Genomic DNA, 20191 nt, shown 5'->3' with positions numbered 1-20191 from the left:
GTAGTAGTGGAACTCCTGTGTTAGTGCATTTGCTTGTGGAAAAGTAATCCATGAATAGAATACCTCTGTCTGCCGATATTCATGTGCCTCTATCACAAATATAACTTTACCACCTCTCGAGGATACCCCATTTTCTACATGTTTTATAGTTGTGGTTTTCCTTATATTTGCCGGGATGAATATAGCATCCGGGTCATTTTGTTGGAGAGTTGTGTCATCTAAGACTGCTTAAACTGCTATTCTAGCTCTCTCCCTTTCGTCGTCACTCTCCGTCACTCTCCGACATTTTTATTTACTAAAACATCTGCAGAATAATTGTCAAGGAAACAAAGATTAGGTGCACAAAATTTTTGAACACTGTATCCTTCAGCGTTGACTAATCCAAAAACTAATACATAGGATTCTCGTCCTACTAAGTTTTTGGGATGACTGAAATACTCAACTATTGCTTCTAGAATACACCTACCCCGGTGTACCTAACCTAAGTCTGGTAAGAGGGAGGGAGTATAAGAGGAGGAGTTTAAGTTTAGGAGTTCTCTGCCAGGAATCTGATTCCGATAATTCTCTAAGAGGTCTAATCAGCTCTGTACCTTTGTTCTAGAATGATGGAGGTCTTGTATCTCGTTCTCGGGACTCGATTGCCCAAATAGCCGCAAGGGTAGCCTGGAAACACTGGAGCTGGATTTCTCGGCAGGAGAAATGACAGAGTCTCGCAGTGCGTCTGCTGGAGGGTCGGCTTCCTTCGGCACTTGCTGCTGCAGGGCGTCGGGCAAGTAGATAGTCGATATACTCCAAACCACTGTGTGTTTGTTTAGGCAAATCAAGTCATATTTATACTTTGAAGGTGCCGGGTTTGACGCATGTTTGGACTTAATAACGTCATTCAAAGGCTCATTTCTTGGAAAACACCGGGAGTTCTAGGAGAACTTAATATTCAAGCAGGGGGAAGTCCTGAGCTGCTGAAGGCGGGTTTTTCCAAGAAAACGTTGTTAATTCTTGGAGCTTAGTGGAAGTATCCATGCCGTATTTAGGCTGTATGGTTTAGGCCAAATATGGTAATGATTTCTATGCCTATATAAGGACATGATAAAGTATACCTATATAAGGGCATGAATCGCAAAATTTATACTAGGGTCTGAGATTCATTTACAACAGGGTAACCAGGAGAGAAAAGGGATTGGGATGCAACAGGGTGTGGAACAGTCGGGTCTTGCACAGAGAAAGCACCATGCCCGGTGTGGCTTGTATACATATACTTCTTCTAATAGACTATCTAAAAGCTTTTTCAGAATAGTTATTTTTTTCGACACTTTATTTAATTTTTTTTATATAAGTGTAACATCAAAACATTAATAAAAAATACAGAAACATAAAAGACACCAACATAATATTCAGTCTAGAAATCAAAAAGCAAACTATAGTGGGCAGTGAGTGTGAGGAGAGTAAGGCAAATCCACAGGAGAGCATCAAGGGCAGGGGCAGAGAGATAGGGAGAAGGTGAGCAAATCACAATCACAGACCAATAAGTACATTGACATCACTATACATCTTAGGTGTCTGACAAACCCCTTCCACAAGTATGGAAGTCCAACAAGTTATAAGCTCCATGATATTAATCAATATCCGGTTCATTGACCACATCAGAGGCACTTTAATCTGTTGAGCTAGACATGGGCCGGCAACAACTCTTCCTTATCTGGTTGGGCATATGTTGTACCATTCACCATCCTCCAACTTGCCTTTTTTATGTAGGTTCTGAACAGTGCCCATACAGATCTAAATTTGGATATTGTGTTTACACTAGCGGTTAGCTTTTCCAATGCATAAATGTTCCAGATCTTTGTCCACTACAGGCCCAACTGTGGAGGAGACACTATTTCCAACAATGAGCCAATATTACTCTACCCACTAGGATGAAATGGGTGAGGTCTCTTCCTTTATGTAGGATCTGTTCCTTAAGCTGAAAATGATGAACACAAACCAGGATATCAGCTAAGTGCACCCTCCTGTTGTGAGTGCATATGTTAGAATGTAACTTCTCTCGGGTGGCCCAGCAGAAACACAACCTGGGAGGGCAATTCTGGTGATATCATAAATAAGTCAGCAGGACTCTCCAAAACTCTGTAGCCGGTGGGTAACTTAATTGTTAATTTAATTTAAAATGACTTTTTCCCAATATATTTTTGCAATGGCTTCCACAGAAATGTATTTCATCATTTGTGTATACTTAATTGTGCCATAAATTCTTGAACAATTACTACACCCTCTGTGTGTCTTTCATTCGAATAAAGCTCGTAACTACAAAACATCAGTCTATATAAGATTCCAAATCCTGGGCATTACAGATGCAAACATGTTACAAATAACCTTGTTAGTACTTCTTATCGCCTACTCAGCAATGATAAGTCAGAAGCAGGGAAGATTGTCTGTCTCATCCATGATAGTTGAAACAACCTTATGCCCATTATAAATAATACACAGAACCAAGTAAGCACAATAAAGACCAACAAAACCAGTGGCTTCAAGCTCTGCTGGATACCCCAAAGTTTCATAGATTTTACTGTTGACAGAAACACATTTAGATGCTTCATCTTTCACCTACCCGATAGATAGAACATGTGGCACACTTAAAATTAATACTGAGGTCCTCCAACTTGTTTGCTTAGGGTATCCTGATGGAAGCCTAGTGAAAACTCAGTGGTACAGACTTATGAGCGAAACATGTTAAATATTGGAAGTATTAGAAGTAGTCGGAAAAAACAATTTACCACAATTTTAGCCCTCTAAATTAAAACATTTCAACTGGAATAAACAGTTTTGATACAGTTGCAAAAGCCTAATATTACAGTAAATTGAATTGCTTTGCATTAACCAAAACGTTTCCCAATTTGGAGTACTGCTGAACAATTTGAAGGGCGATTAGAGCTTGTTGTGGACACATGTCCCAAGGGCACCTCTTTCATTTCCCTGAACTGCTTCTGGTGACTTTTTCGAAACGCGCATTCTGAAAAAGAAAATTGGATTAATTGTAGTTTATTTTCTCAACAGAAATGATATATTTCCAAGATGTTTAATATGTATGTGCATTTTAATGTTTCTGCTCCTTATACAATGCCTCACCATGATGAGGTTGGCATTTATTTGATGATATACGGTGGCATTTGCGCGCTGTACCTACAGAGTATTAACCATTTTGGATGATGTAACAAAGCTTTGAGTATTTGCCTGGTCTACAATTCTGTCTGTACCAACAGGACCTCCTCATTGAAGAATTTGAAGTGGACAGAATATGTAACGCAGCTTATAATTTGATATTTGAGAAAACGCATGTCATGGGAGAGGAGTTGGCCTAACGGCTAGGGTGCTCAATCTCATACCTTGGGCTCTGGGTTCGAGTCTCTGTAACAACGGCAAAACCTACTGTTATTCGAGGCAAATCACTTGGGGCCAGATGTATCAAGGCATTTGCGACTCTCAAACAAACGTTTTGCGATTTTTGATATGTATGAAAAAATCGCAATTTAAGGAATCGCAATTATTTGCGATTCCTTATTTTGCCATAGCATTTAAGGAATCACAAATTTTGCGATTCCTTAAATGATATGTATGACACATTTTTGGTTTGCGAATTTGTGTTAAGAAATTGCAATTTACCACCAACTTGTAGTTGGTGGTAATTTGCGATTTCTTTTAAAAATGCCCTAATTGGCATTTGTAAGGGTGGCATGTGACACTCATACATGCCCATAGGGCATGTATGTGTGCCACATGCACACACAGGTAGATTTGAGGGGTGCAGCAGGGTGTCTTTGAGACACCCCTGCAGCCTTGAAATAATTCTCAAATTGCGATTAACAAATAGCGAATTCGCAATTTGAGAATTATTGCATAGGAATGCATTGAAAATTATTCTTTATTTGCGAATTCGCAAATAAAGAATAATAAGGAAACATTTGCGATTTTGTACATTCATACCGTTTTGCGAATTCTAAATAGCGATTCGCAAAAAATCGCTATTTAGGATTCGCAAAACGGTATCTTGATACATCTGGCCCCAAATCTCGCCGTGCCTAAAATGAATGTGTGTCCTCGTGTAACGTAACTGGCGCTCTGATACCCGATGCGTTTCGGGTCTAGTTTGCGCTATGTAAAACTCTGTAAAAAAAAATAAAAAGATTCCTCTGGGAATCATTAACTATCTCCGGCTATTACCTCTTCTTAAGTAATTTTAAATGTTGTAAGAACCTAAGTGCTGCACGGAGACAGATCAGATCGTTTCCATAAAATGATGTCACCGCATTTTGACAGAGACTGATACGATACTTCTCATGAGTGTCAGGATGTTTAACCCTATCTGGCACATGTTCTGCCCCGCTGTAACATTCTTTCTAATGGCAGTTTGGAGCGAGGCTTACAAATTGCGTCAAAGTTGATATTTTGGGGAAGTTCAAACACCTCTCAATACAGATGAAGGCCTTTGTTTAAACTAGTTAAGGAATGATGTGCCACCAATAGACACATAACAGCTGAATGATGGACCATAGATTTTGCTGCGCTCAAACTCACTAATAGGTCTTTGAATGAGTTCAGGTTGTTTACTTTTCACCATAATCCTCTCAAACAATGCACATTCCGTGAACTGTTCCACATGAGTCCCTGGTAGCACTTTTGCTCTTGAAAATGTCCTTTACCAAACTTAATCAATTCCATTGTGTTCACTTTCCACAACCATGCAGATGACAATAAAATGATTCAATGGCTAACTGTTGAAAATTCACTTAGTCAGAACCACCTTAAAGTCAAATCCACCAAAATAAAATTCTTGTTCATAGAGTGAGTGACTATCTCAACTAGGAAAACACATTAACTTGCCAGTATTGTCAGAAACCTCAGTATTAAACTGGACACCAGCATCCTCTTGGCTTACCTTTTAATTATTAGGAAACGTATGATCTATTGCAAGGGCAAGAGACATAGTGGCCAATTACAATGTTGGGTGGAAAGCCTCCGTCCAACAGTCGGATTCTTTTCGACCATGTCAGAACCCTTCTGACTGAATCTGTTGATTTACAATCCACCCGACGAATTACGGTGTTCGCAGTCAGATTGTGAACCGCACGGTCATTCCAAATTGGTTCCAACTGATTTTCGGAGTATCCATTTCTGATTAACCGCATCGTACACCTCTATGGGCAGTGATTCCGACCGCACAATTTCAATGCTGATTTTGAACAGCCGTTACAAGTCTGCCTGTCCAACACAGAAAAGGCTGTCGGAAACTGACTTTGGGGGCCCCTAGCAGGGCCCTCTTCATTCTGCGGCCTCCAGTTGGAAACTGAAGTCGTACCTAAGGGGCTTCCCTGTGAAACCCTGCACTGTGTGGCAGGCACAATGGGGTACCTGAAACAAGGTGCAGGGTTTTCTGCATACACCCAATTTCCTCATAGGAGCCTGTGTTATTGTCGGTTGTCGGTCGGAACAAGGGCTCCCATAGGAAACAATGGGACTCTGAATGAACAGTGTTCGATCGCATCATAATCGGTTGGTTGGAACCACCGAGACAGTGTCGGGCGGAAAGTTTTCACCCAACATCTTAATGAGCTCCTTAATGACTCGCGCAAAGAATAATGGTTTCTCATATAAACATTGGACCAAGCACTGATGCCTACCAAAACAGGAAATCCAAACACTGCTGCTAGTCCAGATACTTAGATAATCTCTTCACACTTGAACCTGCCTCCATATAAATCCAACAACCAGAAGTCCACCCTTCCAAACTTAGGCACCTTTAGGCTTTTAGACTGACTAATTTTACTACCAATAATTTTTACTTTTACTTCATTTACTACCCATAACATTGGGTTCATGGTCCTGGAGAAGAAAACATTGTCTGCCTGAGATTACATACCAGTGGCTCTCCTCGATGGAGCTGAAATCTACCAAACATCATTTTCATGGGTGGAGTAGTTAAACACCCATTAGCAGGGCCGGCCCTAGGCATGTGCAAACTGTGCACCTGCACAGGGCCGCCAAACCCCAGGGGCCGCCACGACGAGGATCCGTTCGTGGCACTGGCGGCCCCCTGGCAGGATTTGGCAGCCTCCCGGCTTCTATTATTTTTTTGGATATCTCGCGCTTCCCCTGTCTCTCTCTCCATCTCTGAGCACGTGTTGTTGTTTTGGGGGGGGGGGAGCAGTCTCCAGTAGTTGAAGGGGGCCCCTCAGCTGAGCCCTCCGGTAGAGAGCTGTGTCTCTCTCTAAAGCAGCTGCTGCTGTCTGCAGCCTGCTCCTCGCGCTGCTGACCTTTGACTGAAGAGAAACAAAGTATCAACTTCCATTGTTTCTCTTCAGTCAAAGCCACGAGCCAGGCCCGGAAAGAGGAGGGGGTGGGGGCCCTCTCCTCAGGGCACTATTCCTTTGAGAAGGGAGGAGGCCAGGGCTGTGAGGGTTGGGGGAGTGGGGGTTGTCAGGGTTTGGGGGCCTACATGGGCTGAGGACCTCTTAATGTGATTGTGGCACCCTTAAAAAAACTGCTTCCCTGCCTCCCCCTACAAGTTATCTAAAGACACAATTACAATGTTGAAGCTGGCTCTGTGTTTCCACATCAGCATTTTAAAAGCATGCTTACATTTTCTGGATGATTTTAGCCGGCTCGACTACGCATGTCAACATTGCGAAAGTGAAAGCGATTTGCACACCCCTCTTGAGTGGGCCTCGGTAAATGTGGAGAGCTGGCATGCTGGCATGTGGAGAGCTGGCATGCTGGCATGCTGGGGAAGACGCAGTGTTCTGCTGTGGGCCTTGTGCACAGGTTGGCCCATGGTGAATTATAATTATTAGAAAGAACGCTCCAGATGCAGAAGCACTTCCTCAGCCACCAAGTTTGGGACAAGGAACGAGAGAGTGAGTAAGTTTATTTTTATTGTTGAAAGGTGAAACAGAGGTCTCGGTGGAATGGGATAATGGGCCTGCAAGTAAGGGAAGATTATCTGATCTCTGTTCAGACAGCCTGTAGGTCCTTTCTCCAACATAGTGCCTGTGTAATATAGTTTGTAATCACTGTGACATTTTTAGGAACTTTTATACATAATAGAAACTGTGTTTTCTGACAAGTCATGATTCTTTTAAACAAAATACAATTTTAATTGCTTGCTTTATCGTAGTTCGTTTCACGCTCACCCTGACATCTGTTTAAGTCCTCCGAGTCATTTGTTATTCTCTCGGTGTACCAAGTCAACCTTCCCTCTGAGTTCGGTAAGCTGAGTTACAGTGACAATCGTTATGCACAGCATATAGAGGTGTCAAAATGGCATTTGTACAAACATTAATTTTATTGTGAGAGAAAAGCATCCTCATTAAAACATGAATGCATGTGAGGGTGATGTGCTCTCTGCCCACCCTTGTTTGGCCGATATATTGTTGGTAGTTCTTAGTATTTAGTGTGTATCCTTGGCTTGGGATGGTGGCACTTTCCTTGTATAGCCAGAGTACATATGGATACTGGATGAAAACTGCAAACTGATAGTAGAGCACCTGCCATGCATTTACTAAAAATAAAAAGCTTGTCTATTAGGTCAAAATTATTTTGTTTGAAGAAAGTGATCAGCTTACGTTTTGGAGTCCAGGCGGAGGGGGAGAAGGGTGCAAGGCAGAGGGGAGAAGGGTGCAAGGCAGAGGGGAGAAGGGCAAAGGCAGAGAGGAGAAGGGCACAAGGCAGAGAGGAGAAGGGCGCAAGGCAGAGAGGAGAAGGGTGCACGGCAGAGAGGAGAAGGGTGCAAGGCAGAGGGGAGAAAGGTGGAAGGCAGAGAGGAGAAGGGTGCAAGGTAGAGAAGGGTGCAAAGTAGAGAAGGGAGCAAGGCGGAGGGGAGAAGGGTGCAAGTAGGCATGGGCGGAAAATCCGTTCCGCTCGCGGATTTTGCGGATTTTCGGGAAATCCGCAATCCGCGAGATTTGCGAATTTCCTGCAAAATCCGCAAATCCGCGAGCAGCGGATTTTGCTCGCACTGCTCGCACTGTTCGCGTGAGTTCGCGCCCCGCGAATAAGTGCGAAATTGCAGAAATATGATCTAAGCAAAACTGAAAGTAACTACTTACCAGGTTCAAAAGTTCAGGCACATCATTAGTAGCCATTTCCTGTAGTGCTTCCTGAGGGGCCCCTCCAGAGTTCACTTGCCAGTTGAAACTATTATGTGACCCTGCTCTGAACCTCAGAATAGTTACACATATGCCACAAAGGTCATGAATTACAGCTAAGGGAGACCAGCAGGAGCCAGGCTGGAAGTTAAAATCCATTAATCAGCCCCTAATTCATTATTGTCAGTTGGGGCAGGGCAGGTGTTGTAACTAATTTTGCAACAATGAAAGCACTTAGCAAGTGCAAAAGATCACTAATCAGGGCGCACTAAGGAAGCAGGTGCCAGCTAAAAAAATATTCTGTGACACATTAATCAGCCCCAAATTAATTCAGGTCACTTGAGGCAGGGAAGGTGTGCTTTGCTTTGCCGAAAATAATGTACACTGGACAACCAGAGGGTGTGGTGATGAAACAGAGGGTGGCATGGGTGGGCCAGAGGGTGGCATGAGTAGTCAGAGAGTGGCAGTGGTGACAGAGAGTGGCAGTGATGAAGAAGAGTGTCCCAAACAGGTTGGACACGTAGAAACAACAAGTTCGCAAAACTTGCGACCCGACAGGTAAGTTCGCAAATTGCGAAATTGTAAAAACCCTCGCGAACTGGCAGAAACACGGGCGAACACAAAAAAAAAAAAAATCCGCAAATTCGCGGGAATTCGCGGATTTTGCGGATTGCGAGTTCGCAAATCCGCAAATTCGCGGATTGCCAATCCGCAAAATCCGCTCATGCCTAGGTGCAAGGCAGAGGGGAGAAGGGTGCAAGGCAGAGAGTAGAAAGGGTGCACGGTAGAGAAGGGTGCAAGGCAGAGGGGAGAAGGTTGCAAGGCAGAGGGTAGAAGGTTGCAAGGCAGAGAGGAGAAGTGTGCAACAAGGCAGAGAGGAGAAGGGTGCAAGGCAGAGGGGAGTAGGATGCACGGCAGAGAGGAGAAGGGTGCAAGGCAGAGGGGAGTAGGATGCACGACAGAGAGGAGAAGGGTGCAAGGCGGAGGGGAGAAGGGTGTAAGGCAGAGGGGAGAAGGGTGCAAGGCAGAGAGGAGAAGGGTGCAAGGCAGAGAGGAGAAGGGTGCAAGGCAGAGGGGAGAAGGTGCAAGGCAGAGGGGAGAAGGGTACAAGGCAGAGAGGAGAAGGGTGCAAGGCAGAGGGGAGAATTGTGCAAGGAAGAGGGGAGAATGGTGCAACGGGGAGGGGGAGAAGTGTGCAAGGCGGAGGGGAGAAGGGTGCAAGGTGGAGGGGAGAAGGGTGCAAGGCAGAGGGGAGAAGGGTGCAAGGCAGAGAGGAGAAGGGTGCAAGGCAGAGGGGAGAAGGGTGCAAGGCAGAGAGGAGAAGGGTGCAAGGCAGAGGGGAGAAGGGTGCAAGGCAGAGAGGAGAAGGGTGCAAGGCAGAGGGGAGAAAGGTGCAAGGCAGAGGGGAGAAGGGTGCAAGGCAGAGAGGAGAAGGGTGCAAGGTGGAGAGGAGAAGGGTGCAAGGAAGAGGGGAGAATGGTGCAACGGGGAGGGGGAGAAGGGTGCAAGGCGGAGGGGAGAAGGGTGCAAGGTGGAGAGGAGAAGGGTGCCACGGGGAGGGGAGAAGGGTGCAAGGCAGAGAGGAGAAGGGTGCAAGGCAGAGAGGAGAAGGGTGCACGGTAGAGAAGGCTGCAAGGCAGAGGGGAGAAGGGTGCAAGGCAGAGGGGAGAAGGGTGCAAGGCAGAGGAGAGAAGGGTGCAAGGCAGAGAGGAGAAGGGTGCAAGGCAGAGGGGAGAAGGGTGCAAGGCAGAGGGGAGAAGGGTGCAAGGCAGATGGGAGAAGGGTGCAAGGCAGAGGGGAGAAGGGTGCAAGGCAGAGAGGAGAAGGGTGCAAGGCAGAGGAAGGGAGGGTACAAGGCAGAGGGGAGAATGGTGCAAGGTAGAAAAGGGTGCAAGGGGGAGGTGGAGAAGGGTGCTGCAAGGCAGAGGGGAGAAGGGTGCAAGGCAGAGGGGAGAAGGGTGCAAGGCAGAGAGGAGAAGGGTGCAAGGCAGAGGGGAGAAGGGTGCAAGGCAGAGGGGAGAATGGTGCAAGGTAGAAAAGGGTGCAGGGCGGAGGTGGAGAAGGGTGCAAGGGGGAGGGGGAGAAGGGTGCAAGGGGGAGGGCGAGAAGGGTGCTGCAAGGCAGAGGGGAGAAGGGTGCAAGGGGGATGGAGATGAAGTTAAAAACATTTCTGCGGATGCCCATGGAACGCACACTACTTTATGAGAGAGAGTGGGAGAGAGTGGAGAGAGAGAGAGTGGAGAGAGAGTGTGGAGAGAGAGAGTAGAGAGCGAGAGTAGAGAGCGAGAGTAGAGAGCGAGAGTAGAGAGCGAGAGTAGAGAGAGAGAGTGGAGAGAGAGGGTGGAGAGAGAGGGCGGAGAGAGAGAGTGGAGAGAGAGTGGAGAAAGAGTGGAGTGAGGCAGTGGAGAGAGAGTATAGAGAGAGTGGAGAGAGAGAGTAGCGAGAGAGTAGAGAGAGAGAGTCAGTGGAGAGAGAGTGGAGAGAGAGTAGAGAGAGTGGAGAGAAAGACAGTGGAGAGAGAGTAGAGAGAGAGTGGAGAGAGAGAGTGGAGACAGAGAGTGGAGAGAGAGTAGAGAGAGAGAGTGGAGGGAGAGAGGGTGGAGAGAGAGAGTGGAGAGAGAGCGTGGAGAGAGAGTAGAGAGAGAGTGGAGAGAGAGTAGAGAGAGAGAGAGTGGAGAGAGAGTGGAGCTATACAGTGGAGAGAGAGAGAGTGGAGAGGGCATGGAGACAGTGGAGAGAGTGAGCAAGAGAGTGGAGAGAGAGAGTGGAGGGAGACAGTGGAGAGAGAGTGGAGAGAAAGACAGTGGAGAGAGAGTAGAGAGAGAGTAGAGAGAGAGTGGAGAGAGAGTAGAGAGAGAGAGAGTGGAGGGAGAGAGAGTGGAGGGAGAGAGAGTGGAGGGAGAGAGAGTGGAGGGAGAGAAAGTGGAGGGAGAGAGTGGAGGGAGAGTAGAGAGAGAGAGAGTGTAGAAAGAGTAGAGAGAGAGAGTGGAGAGAAAGTGGAGCTAGACTGTGGATAGAGAGTGGAGAGAGAGAGAGAAAGTGGTGAGAGAGACAGTGAAGAGAGAGAGAGTAGAGAGAGAGAGAGAGAGAGAGAGAGAGAGAGAAAGAAAGAGAGATAGAGAGAGAGAGAGAGAGTGGAGGGAGTGGAGCTAGACAGTGGAGAGAGAGAGAGAAAGAGGAGAGAGAGACAGTGGAGAGAGAGAGTGGAGAGTGGAGAGAGAGAGAGAGTGGAGAGAGAGAGTGGAGAGAGAGAGTGGAGAGAGAGAGTGGAGAGAGAGAGAGTGAAGAGAGAGAGTGAAGAGAGAGAGTGGAGAGAGGAGATAGAGAGCGGAGAGAGAGTGGAGAGACAGTGGAGAGAGAGTGGAGGGAGACAGTGGAGGAGACAGTGGAGAGAGAGATAGAAGAGAGAGAGTGGAGAGAGTGGAGAGTGGAGAGAGAGAGTAGAGAGTGGAGAGAGAGTGGAGAGAGAGTGGAGGGAGAGTGGAGGGAGAGAGTGGAGGGAGACAGTGGAGGAGACAGTGCAGAGAGAGAGTGGAGAGAGAGTGGAGAGGGAGTGGAGAGAGTAGAAAGAGGGTGGAGAGAGTAGATAGAGGGTGGAAAGAGAGTGAGACAGAGAGTGAGAGAGAGAGTGAGAGAGTGGAGTGAGAGAGTGGAGAGAGAGAGGGAGAGAGAGAGCGGAGAGAAAGAGAGAGTGGAGAGAAAGTAGAGAGAGAGTGTGAAGGGAGAGAGTGTGGAGAGAGTGGAGAGAGAGAGTGGGGAGAGAGTGGGGGAGAGTGGAGAGAGAGTAGAGAGAGTGGAGGGAGACAGTGGAGGGAGATAGTAGAGAGAGAGTGGAGAGAGAGTAGAGAGAGAGAAAGTGGAGAGAGAGACAGTGGAGAGAGAGTGGAGAGACAGTGGAGATGGAGTGGACAGAGTTGAGAGAGAGAATGGAGAGAGAGAGAGAGTTGAGAGAGAGACTGACTGACTGACTGACTCAGAGACTGAATACTGACTGACTGAGAGACTGACTGGCTAGGAAACTGACAGAGAGAGAGAGCAAGATTGGCTGACTAAGAGAGTGACTGACTGACTAACAGAGAGAGAGAGACTGATTGAGAGTGAGACTGACTGGCAGATAGAGAGACTGACTGAGGTAGAGAGATACTGACTGACTGAGGTAGAGAGATACTGACTGACAGAGAGAGAGACAGAGAGAGAGGCAAAGACTGACTGACTGAGAGAGATAGACTGATTGACTGCGAGAGAGACTGACTGACTGAGAGAAACTGACTGAATGAGAGAGACTGACAGAGAGAGAGAGACTGACTGAGAGAGGGGGATTGACAGGGAGAGAGAGAGAGAGACTGACTGAGGTAGAGAGAGAATGACTGACTGAGAGAGACTGACTGACTGGGAGAGAGAGAGACTGATTGGGAGAGAGCGAGACTGGCTGACAGAGAGAGAGACTAAGAGAGAGAGAGAGAGACTGGGAGACTTACTGGCTGAGAGAGAGACTGTCAGAGAGAGATAGACTGACAGAGAGAGAGACTGACAGAGAGAGAGACTGACTGAGAGAGAGATTGACTGACAGAGACTGACAGAGAGAGAGACTGACTGACAGAGAGAACAGAAACTAAAGAGGGCCCATGGGGGTTTGTTTACTTTTCTGTTGTCTCCATTTCTTGCTCTTTCCATAACACCTCAAGCAGTAAATAGGAGGCCGTCGAAAGTCCAAGGTTAGACACGCCTGTGATGTCACTGGGTGTGAAAGGGAGTGACATGTCGCTTTTGTCACCCATAACATTTTGGCGAATCGATGTCCATGAGGGTCCGGACCCCCTCTTCCGGGGCCCCCACCTACGCTCCCTGCAAAGGGCCACCATGAGCCTAGAGCCGGCCCTGCAATTACAAATACTCTCATATACCTGACATGTTTAAAACACTCTTTACTGAGTCCATCTGTGTGCTACTGCAACTCTGGACCCATCCCTATCTTAGAAGATCCACTCTTTCTGCAACATTTGTCAACCATCCCCCAGCTCTCAATCTGTTACCATCGTATGGCTTCATTACAATGGAGATCTCATAGACAGTCTGTGTAGTTGATTTATTGTTTACAATCCACAACCACACAACAGCCGTATTTAAAGAAAAATAGCCAAAGCCCTTTACCTGGAAGAAAGCCTAAATGGACACCACCCGCCACCACCCTCTACCCAGTTTGCTTTTACTTCTGGAAGTCAGTCATGTTGACCCTAGGGATGTCATCCTTCCCAGTTCCACAGGAAGGTCTTCAACCAGTAACTCATGTGGGAAAAGAGTCCATATGTCTTGAGTTTGTTTACTTAGTTTTAAGAGCTTCTTCTAAAAAGCAGAGGGGAAGTTCTATCAGTGCATCTGTAATGGGCCTCCCTTTCATGGTATTTACACTATGCTCCATACCTTTATAACAACCTAGCAATACGAAAAGTCCATTAGGAAGACTTGTTTTTCAGAGTACCCCTAAGGACTTTCAATCAGATGTTAACTACACCTTTATCAGTACTGCTAACAAAGCTGTAGAATACTGGTGCAAATATTCCAAAGCCTAGGATTAACTCAAATGTGTTCAACCAATCACCCGCGTATGTATTGTAAATTGAAACTCTTGTTTTTCAGGGAGAAAACATATTTTCCACCAAGACACTGATTTTGAAGATTGTGGTCTTCAATCAACATGTTGCTCAATGACGAAAATAAAAACAAAGTTGTTGATTTAAAAGCATGTCTGTACTCCTGTGGATAGACCACAAAGATGCCTACCAACACCTGGTGAAAAATATTATATTTGGTGAACCATACTGGTAAAACACACTGGTGGAGTTCTAAATTACATTTATTTTGCATGTTACATTACAAATATTTAATTAGATGGTTAAGAAGCACGTCAGTACAAGGTGCAAAAGCTGTATGATGCACCATGCCTTCACCACATGCATTTAGGTAAAGGGCTTAAAATGGCCAAAGGTTTAGATTCCCTTCCATGGCCTTTGAAAACTCTTATACAGATTGTGTACTATACCCATTGAGCAGTACAGCGAATATGTTTTAGATGTGACGCTAGGGACAGTTGCTGCTGGATCAAGTTTTCTGCTGGGTTAACTTCATCAGTGGGCCCAGGCATTTTTTGGGGCAGTTTTAAATACGTCATACTCGACCCAAATGTATTGCAGTGCTTTACATGAGCACCCGTTACATTACACAAGGACACATTCCTCATTTGTAGGCATGGGGAGATTATCGGCCAGATTCATCAAGCTTAATTGCTCTCGCAAAGGGCCAGATTCTGAGAATCTGGCCCTTTGCGAGTGCAATTTTTGCATTTGGGATTCATCATCCCAAATGCAAAATTCGCTAATAAAGAATTCGCGCATTTGCGAGCAATTGCATTTAAGGAATCTCTATCTTTGAGATTCATTAAATGCAATTCATGAACCATCCGCTATTTACCGCGAGGTCAAACCTCGTGGTAAATAGCAAAAAAGTTGCATGTTACACACACACATGTCCTTTGGACATATGTGTGCGCAACACCAATGTAGATTACATTTCAGGGGTGCAACAAGGTGTCCTTTGGACACCCCTGGCACCCTTGAAATCGCGTCCTTATTTGCGATTAGCAATTTGCTAATCGCAAATAAGGAATAACTCCCCGTTCGTTCCTATGGGCGTAGGCCCATAGGAATGAATGGGGAGTTATTCCTTATTTGCGATTAGCAATTTGCTAATCGCAAATAAGGAATGTGTAGGAATCGCAACTTATTTAGTGATTCCTACATGAATCCCGTTTTGCAAGTCCTTAATAACGATTCCTTAATAATCGCTATTAAGGACTCGCAAAACAGGACTATGATGAATCTAGCTGTAAGTGATTTGCCCAGAATCACAGGATGTTGAGCAGGAATTCAACAGTTCTGGCCCCTACGCCACTGAGGTTCCGTGACAATTGTAAGTGGTGTTTTCGACTCGCACGGATATGGGCGAGTCTGGTATCTATGAACCGCAAATGACGAGTTTAGTAAGTGTGCGCAGTTTCGCTGTGCTAACTTAAACCGTTCATTCGTTATGTGGGTTTTTTCATCTGTACCCACGGGTTCCATCTTAGATACGGCATCCATTTTGTCTCTTGCCCTCAAGTAGCCAGCGAACGGACGCCGTCCGCTTCGCGACCCTGGGACTCCCAAGATATCTGCGGAAGACACGTGTTCTTTGAAAGTGTCTTTATGACAAGGGGGTTGCTGCTGTAAGGCAGATGGCGCCGCTTGAGGCTCATCTTGCCGCACGGGCTTATTGTCTCAGCCGTGCATCTCATTAGGCACATCCCTTTGATGCCTGTATCTCGTGTTTCCCGATACCTCCCCTTTTACACCCTTTCCGATCTCCCCACTGTCTCCGTCTTCCTCTGCACCTGTCCTCGTTCCTATTTCGATCTACTCTACTGCTGATTGGAATTTGTTAATGGTGGGAAGATGGGTTTTTACAGTTGGGAACCGCCAAATGTTTCCGCACTTATGTTCCGGACCTTGTGTGTTTCAAAGTGACCAAAGCGACCCCTCTGGGAGCTAAATGTGGGAACCGGGTTGTAAACCTTTGTGTTCAATGTTATCATATGGGTAAAAACTGTATAAAAGGAGCGATCCACAGAACCAATTTGAAGCAGTCTCCCCGAACTACACTCGATGTACTTCCTGTGACTTCTGTGTTCCCTGCAGCAAATAAACCTTGAATCTTTGACGCCGAAGGAAGTGTCCCGTGTCTCTGTGACTTGTACGCCGGAGCAGGTTACCCACGAAGGTTTCAGGTGTTGTGCCCTGGCACCGCTGGGTCCAAAAGAACCCAGTCCTTCAGTTGGCGCCCAACGTGGGGCTTCATCAGTGGTACCGGTCCAAGCCCGACGATCGTGAGGAACTTCGTGTGAAATCTCCGAGGGAAGGTGCACCCCGCTTCATCGATCCTGTTGTCGAAATAAGTGGCCCGAAGACTTTTCCCGCGAAGATTCCCGCCTCCTGACGGCTGCGACGGACTGCTGCCCTGACTGTAGACCTGTTTTGGCGCCTGGCGTAGACCTTGGTATAGCGAGACGATTAACGGGCCTTCCTGAGGACGCCATCGATCTTTGAGTTAAGTATTTGTGGGTCGCTCCCAGAGTTCTTGGTTGTTGACACTTTAGCGAGTGTCTTTGTTGTAAACGCTGTGTGAGTGTTTTTGTCGGTGACACTTTGCTAGCGTACTTTGTTGTTGTATTTGTTTGACGACTGCAGCCGCCAAAGACCGAGGGTTTTGTTCTTTGCTGGGACTTGGTAAATCCCGTAACCCTTGAAGTTTGTGAAACTCGGCTAGTGTGCAAGATGCCTGGTCGCAGTACTTTGTTCAGTTGTTTTAGACCTTGTGGTGCGGATTCCCTGCTGGAGGACTCATGTCCGATACCTCCGGTTGGAACTCCTACTTATGATTTATATAGCAAACATGGGCTAGGCCCGATTGCTTTTAACGATTATTGGATTAAATATACAAAGAAAGACGGCGATCTTCGTTGGCCACCTCACGGTAGCTTCGAGGCGTCAATCTTAGATAATTTGGAAATAAAGTTGTTCGAACGTAAATCTAGGCCGGCCATGTTTGATGCCTTTCGGTTGTGGCGCAAAGAAGCCCGACAGAAAGAAATCAGACAGAATAAACGTAGTCAGCGAGATACTGTTGCTACTATAGTGAAGAAAGCTGAGCAGTTTCAGCGTGATAAGGAGGATAAGGATAAGGAAGTGTTTGAGAGGCTGCAGCGTATGTCCATAGATAAATGCTATCCTGCTCTGCCTACGGAGTCGGATAAGAAGGAAGAGGCAGTTGAGGATCCTTTAATGTCCTATCTTATGAAGTCGCCACCTCCGTACGTACAGGGTACCGCAGCTCCTGTGGTCCCTGCCGTACCTGTTCTTCCACCTATTATTCCTCCACCAGTTCCTCAACCTGCACCCGCTCTTCCGACTGTTCCTGCTCCTTTGTCTGTTTCTATTCCTACTGCTCCTCCGCTTCCACATACTCCTGCTCCCGTTACTGCTCCTGTGTTGTTAACCCCTGCTGTTGCTACTGTCTCCACTCCTTCTCTTGTTAGTCCTGTGTCTTACTCTTCTCCCTCTACTCGTAATCGTAATTCTCCCCTTGCGACAAACTTCTTCCAGTCGCTCGGACCTGTTTTTGGGTCCGCTGGATCTGATGGTCCTCAGAGACGTAGTCAGCTTCCTGGTAACAGAGAACGTGTTGCACTATATAATATGGCGATGGGTTGGATGGTAAACCCTCTTAGAAATCCACCCCGTGTTGTCCTCGAAACGTTTGATCAATTCAACATACCAACTCAGAGATATGTGTTTGACGAAATGTGCAAGTTCCTTCATGATCAGATAGTGGCCAATGCGCCTGACGAGGTGCTGACCGCCCTGTCTGAACTTCGGCTTCAGTTCGCAACTGGACTGATAGTAGATACTAATGTTCGACGTGCTATTGAGCGGTTGCTATCTCTTCGTCCCGCTCCTATTCCTCATGCATTGTTCGTTGAGGACATTGAACAACAAGACGAGTCTGGCCAATATCCTATGCGTGAAGTTCCGCCGGTTTGGATACCAGCTGATCCTAATGCTCAACCTCGTCCGATAGTGGCACATTTTGAGAGAGTGTGGATACACCTTCCATGGAAACGATCGGAAGTGCTTCAGGTGAAACAATCTTTGCCCGATCCTCGTAAAAATCCTACTGGGTATTATAAGGAATTATCGCAGCTCGTAGATGCTACGGTAATGAATCTTGCCGATATCGACATGTTGTTTGGCAACGTCGTACCGCAACCGGTATGGGCTAAGATTCGTCACCAAGATCACGCGAATGAATTAGGTGGTGATTGGGCTGCCATCACAGCGGCAGACGCTGGACAAGTGGCTGCTACTAAACCCGATCAGTTGATTGCTGCTCTCCCTCAGCGAATCATTGCATTAATGAAAACGCTTATGCCAGCTATGAGGGTAAATTGGGACAAGTTGTCAGCCTGTAAGCAGAAGAAAGATGAGAGTGTTTCCGACTTCTTCACGAGGTTCGAGGAAGCATTCATTGATCATAGTGGACAGGATATGGGTACTGAGGGTGGACAGAGGCTGTTTGTGGATAAATTCGTGTCGAACTTGTTGCCCGATTTGAGCAATAAATTAAAGAATTCAGAAAGTGCATGGGCCGTTTCTACCTCAGCTCAGATATTGGCTACGGCACAATATTACGAGAATAGAGAGAAAGAGGAAAATGACCGTGCTGATAAAAAGACGAAAGAGCTAAAAACTAAAGTGTTGTTACAACAAGCGTATCCGCCACGTTCTAATCAGAATGCGTCTCAGCAAGATAGATCACAGTCGCAATCGAATCGATCGCAGTCGCGTAATGATTCCTCTTTCCAAAGATCTTCATTAGGGTACAATCAATGTGCTTATTGTAGACAGGAGGGACACATTAAATTCAATTGTCCTGCTTTAAATGAACGTAATAGTGGTAATTCGTCTAAAGGAGGCCGTGGTGGTTCACAGCACGCATCACGTGGTAGAGGTCGTGGTGCTCAGAATGATCGCTCTGACCATTCATCAAATTCTAATAACTGTTTCGATCAACGTGGATCATCGCAAGGACGATCTGCGCAGTACAATGTAGACGATTATTACGTCGATCAGGGAACTGACGACAGTAATTACTAGGACAGCCAAAGGCAAGGAAAGGGAGTGGTATCAGTTCCGGTTGATCAGAGAGGGCCTTACGTCGCAGTTGCTACATCGGGCGTCGTTGAGCCTTTTCTGTTGGACACTGGTGCAGCGAAAAGTTCCATCATGCATTCGAAACTCCCTGGCGCACCTTTGTCTGGCTTAACAAATGTCTCCGTTGGATTCTCTGGCGCCCCCGTTAGCAATCCAGTTTCGCGCCCTTTGCCCCTTAAAATTGGGCCTCGTGAGCTCGAAGCTCCGTTGATTTTGACTACTGGTTGTGGCGAAAATCTTTTGGGTCTGGATTTGCTAAAACGTTTGTATGCGACTTTGTATTGTTCCCCTACGGGTGTGAAGCTTACGTTAGGAGAGAGGGTAGTCTCTCCCATGTATTTGTCCCTCGATAAGCTTCCACCGGAATTGGATTCTCTTCCTGCGTCTTTGTGGGCGACGGGTCCAAATGATGTGGGCCTACTTGATATCTCCCCTTATGTTGTGCAGTTGAAATCTAATGTGCGATTGCCACGTATTCCCCAATATCGTATCTCCCTTGATGGTGAACGAGCTTTGTTAGCGATCATCTATGATTTGATCGAGAAAGATGTCATCGAAGAAACTCGGGGAAACGTGTGCAATAGCCCTGTACTGCCTATTCTTAAACGTACTGATCCTACCAAACCGCCTGTTTATCGTTTTGTTATCGATTTACGGGAGGTAAATAAAATTGTGGTTCCTCAATTCCCTGTTGTGCCTGACATCACGGCGCTACTGACTCTGATTCCAGCTACTGCTTCATGGTTTTCGGTGATTGATTTGAAAAATGCGTTTTTCAGCATCCCGATTGCCGAAGAGAGCAGGGACCTTTTCGGTTTCTCTCTTGGTGGACGTAGCTTCCGGTTTAAACGCGCTCCTCAGGGCTACTGTGAAAGTCCATCGATTTACAGTCAAGCTTTGAAGGGTCAACTGGATGCGTTTAAGTTGCCGGTTGGTGCGGCTTTAATCCAATATGTCGATGACTTATTGGTGGCTGCTGATACTCAGGACATTTGCAAAATTGCTACAGTGTCGTTGCTGCAACATCTCTGTGAGTTAAATCACAAGGTGTCACCTTCTAAACTCCAATATTGTTGTCAAGAAGTAACCTATCTAGGTCACTTATTGTCAAAGGAGGGAAGGAGATTGACCCCAGAGAGAATTGCAGCGATTGCGCGAATGGCTGTGCCACAAACCCAAAGAGATGTGCGTGCCTTTCTAGGTATCACGTCGTACTGCAGGCAGTGGATTCCTAATTTTTCATTGCTAGCGAAACCA

At 46.4% G+C, this 20191-nt stretch overlaps 1 protein-coding gene across 1 annotated transcript in view; it reads right to left on the bottom strand.

Moving 5' to 3' along the window:
* Nucleotides 1-423: 423 nt before the first annotated feature.
* ICOS (inducible T cell costimulator) overlaps nt 424-20191 on the bottom strand; it is a 105821-nt gene continuing 86053 nt past the window's right edge. The window contains exon 5 of the mRNA XM_086955301.1: nt 424-3004. Coding sequence (XP_086811427.1) covers nt 2960-3004 — 45 coding nt within the window. The 3' untranslated portion in view covers nt 424-2959. The remainder of the gene's footprint in view (nt 3005-20191) is intronic.

This window comes from Lissotriton vulgaris, chromosome 2_1 (assembly GCF_964263255.1).
Source record: "Lissotriton vulgaris chromosome 2_1, aLisVul1.2, whole genome shotgun sequence".
In the NCBI taxonomy this organism is placed as follows: Eukaryota; Metazoa; Chordata; class Amphibia; order Caudata; family Salamandridae; genus Lissotriton; species Lissotriton vulgaris.
This window is presented reverse-complemented; position numbering and strand designations above follow the sequence as displayed.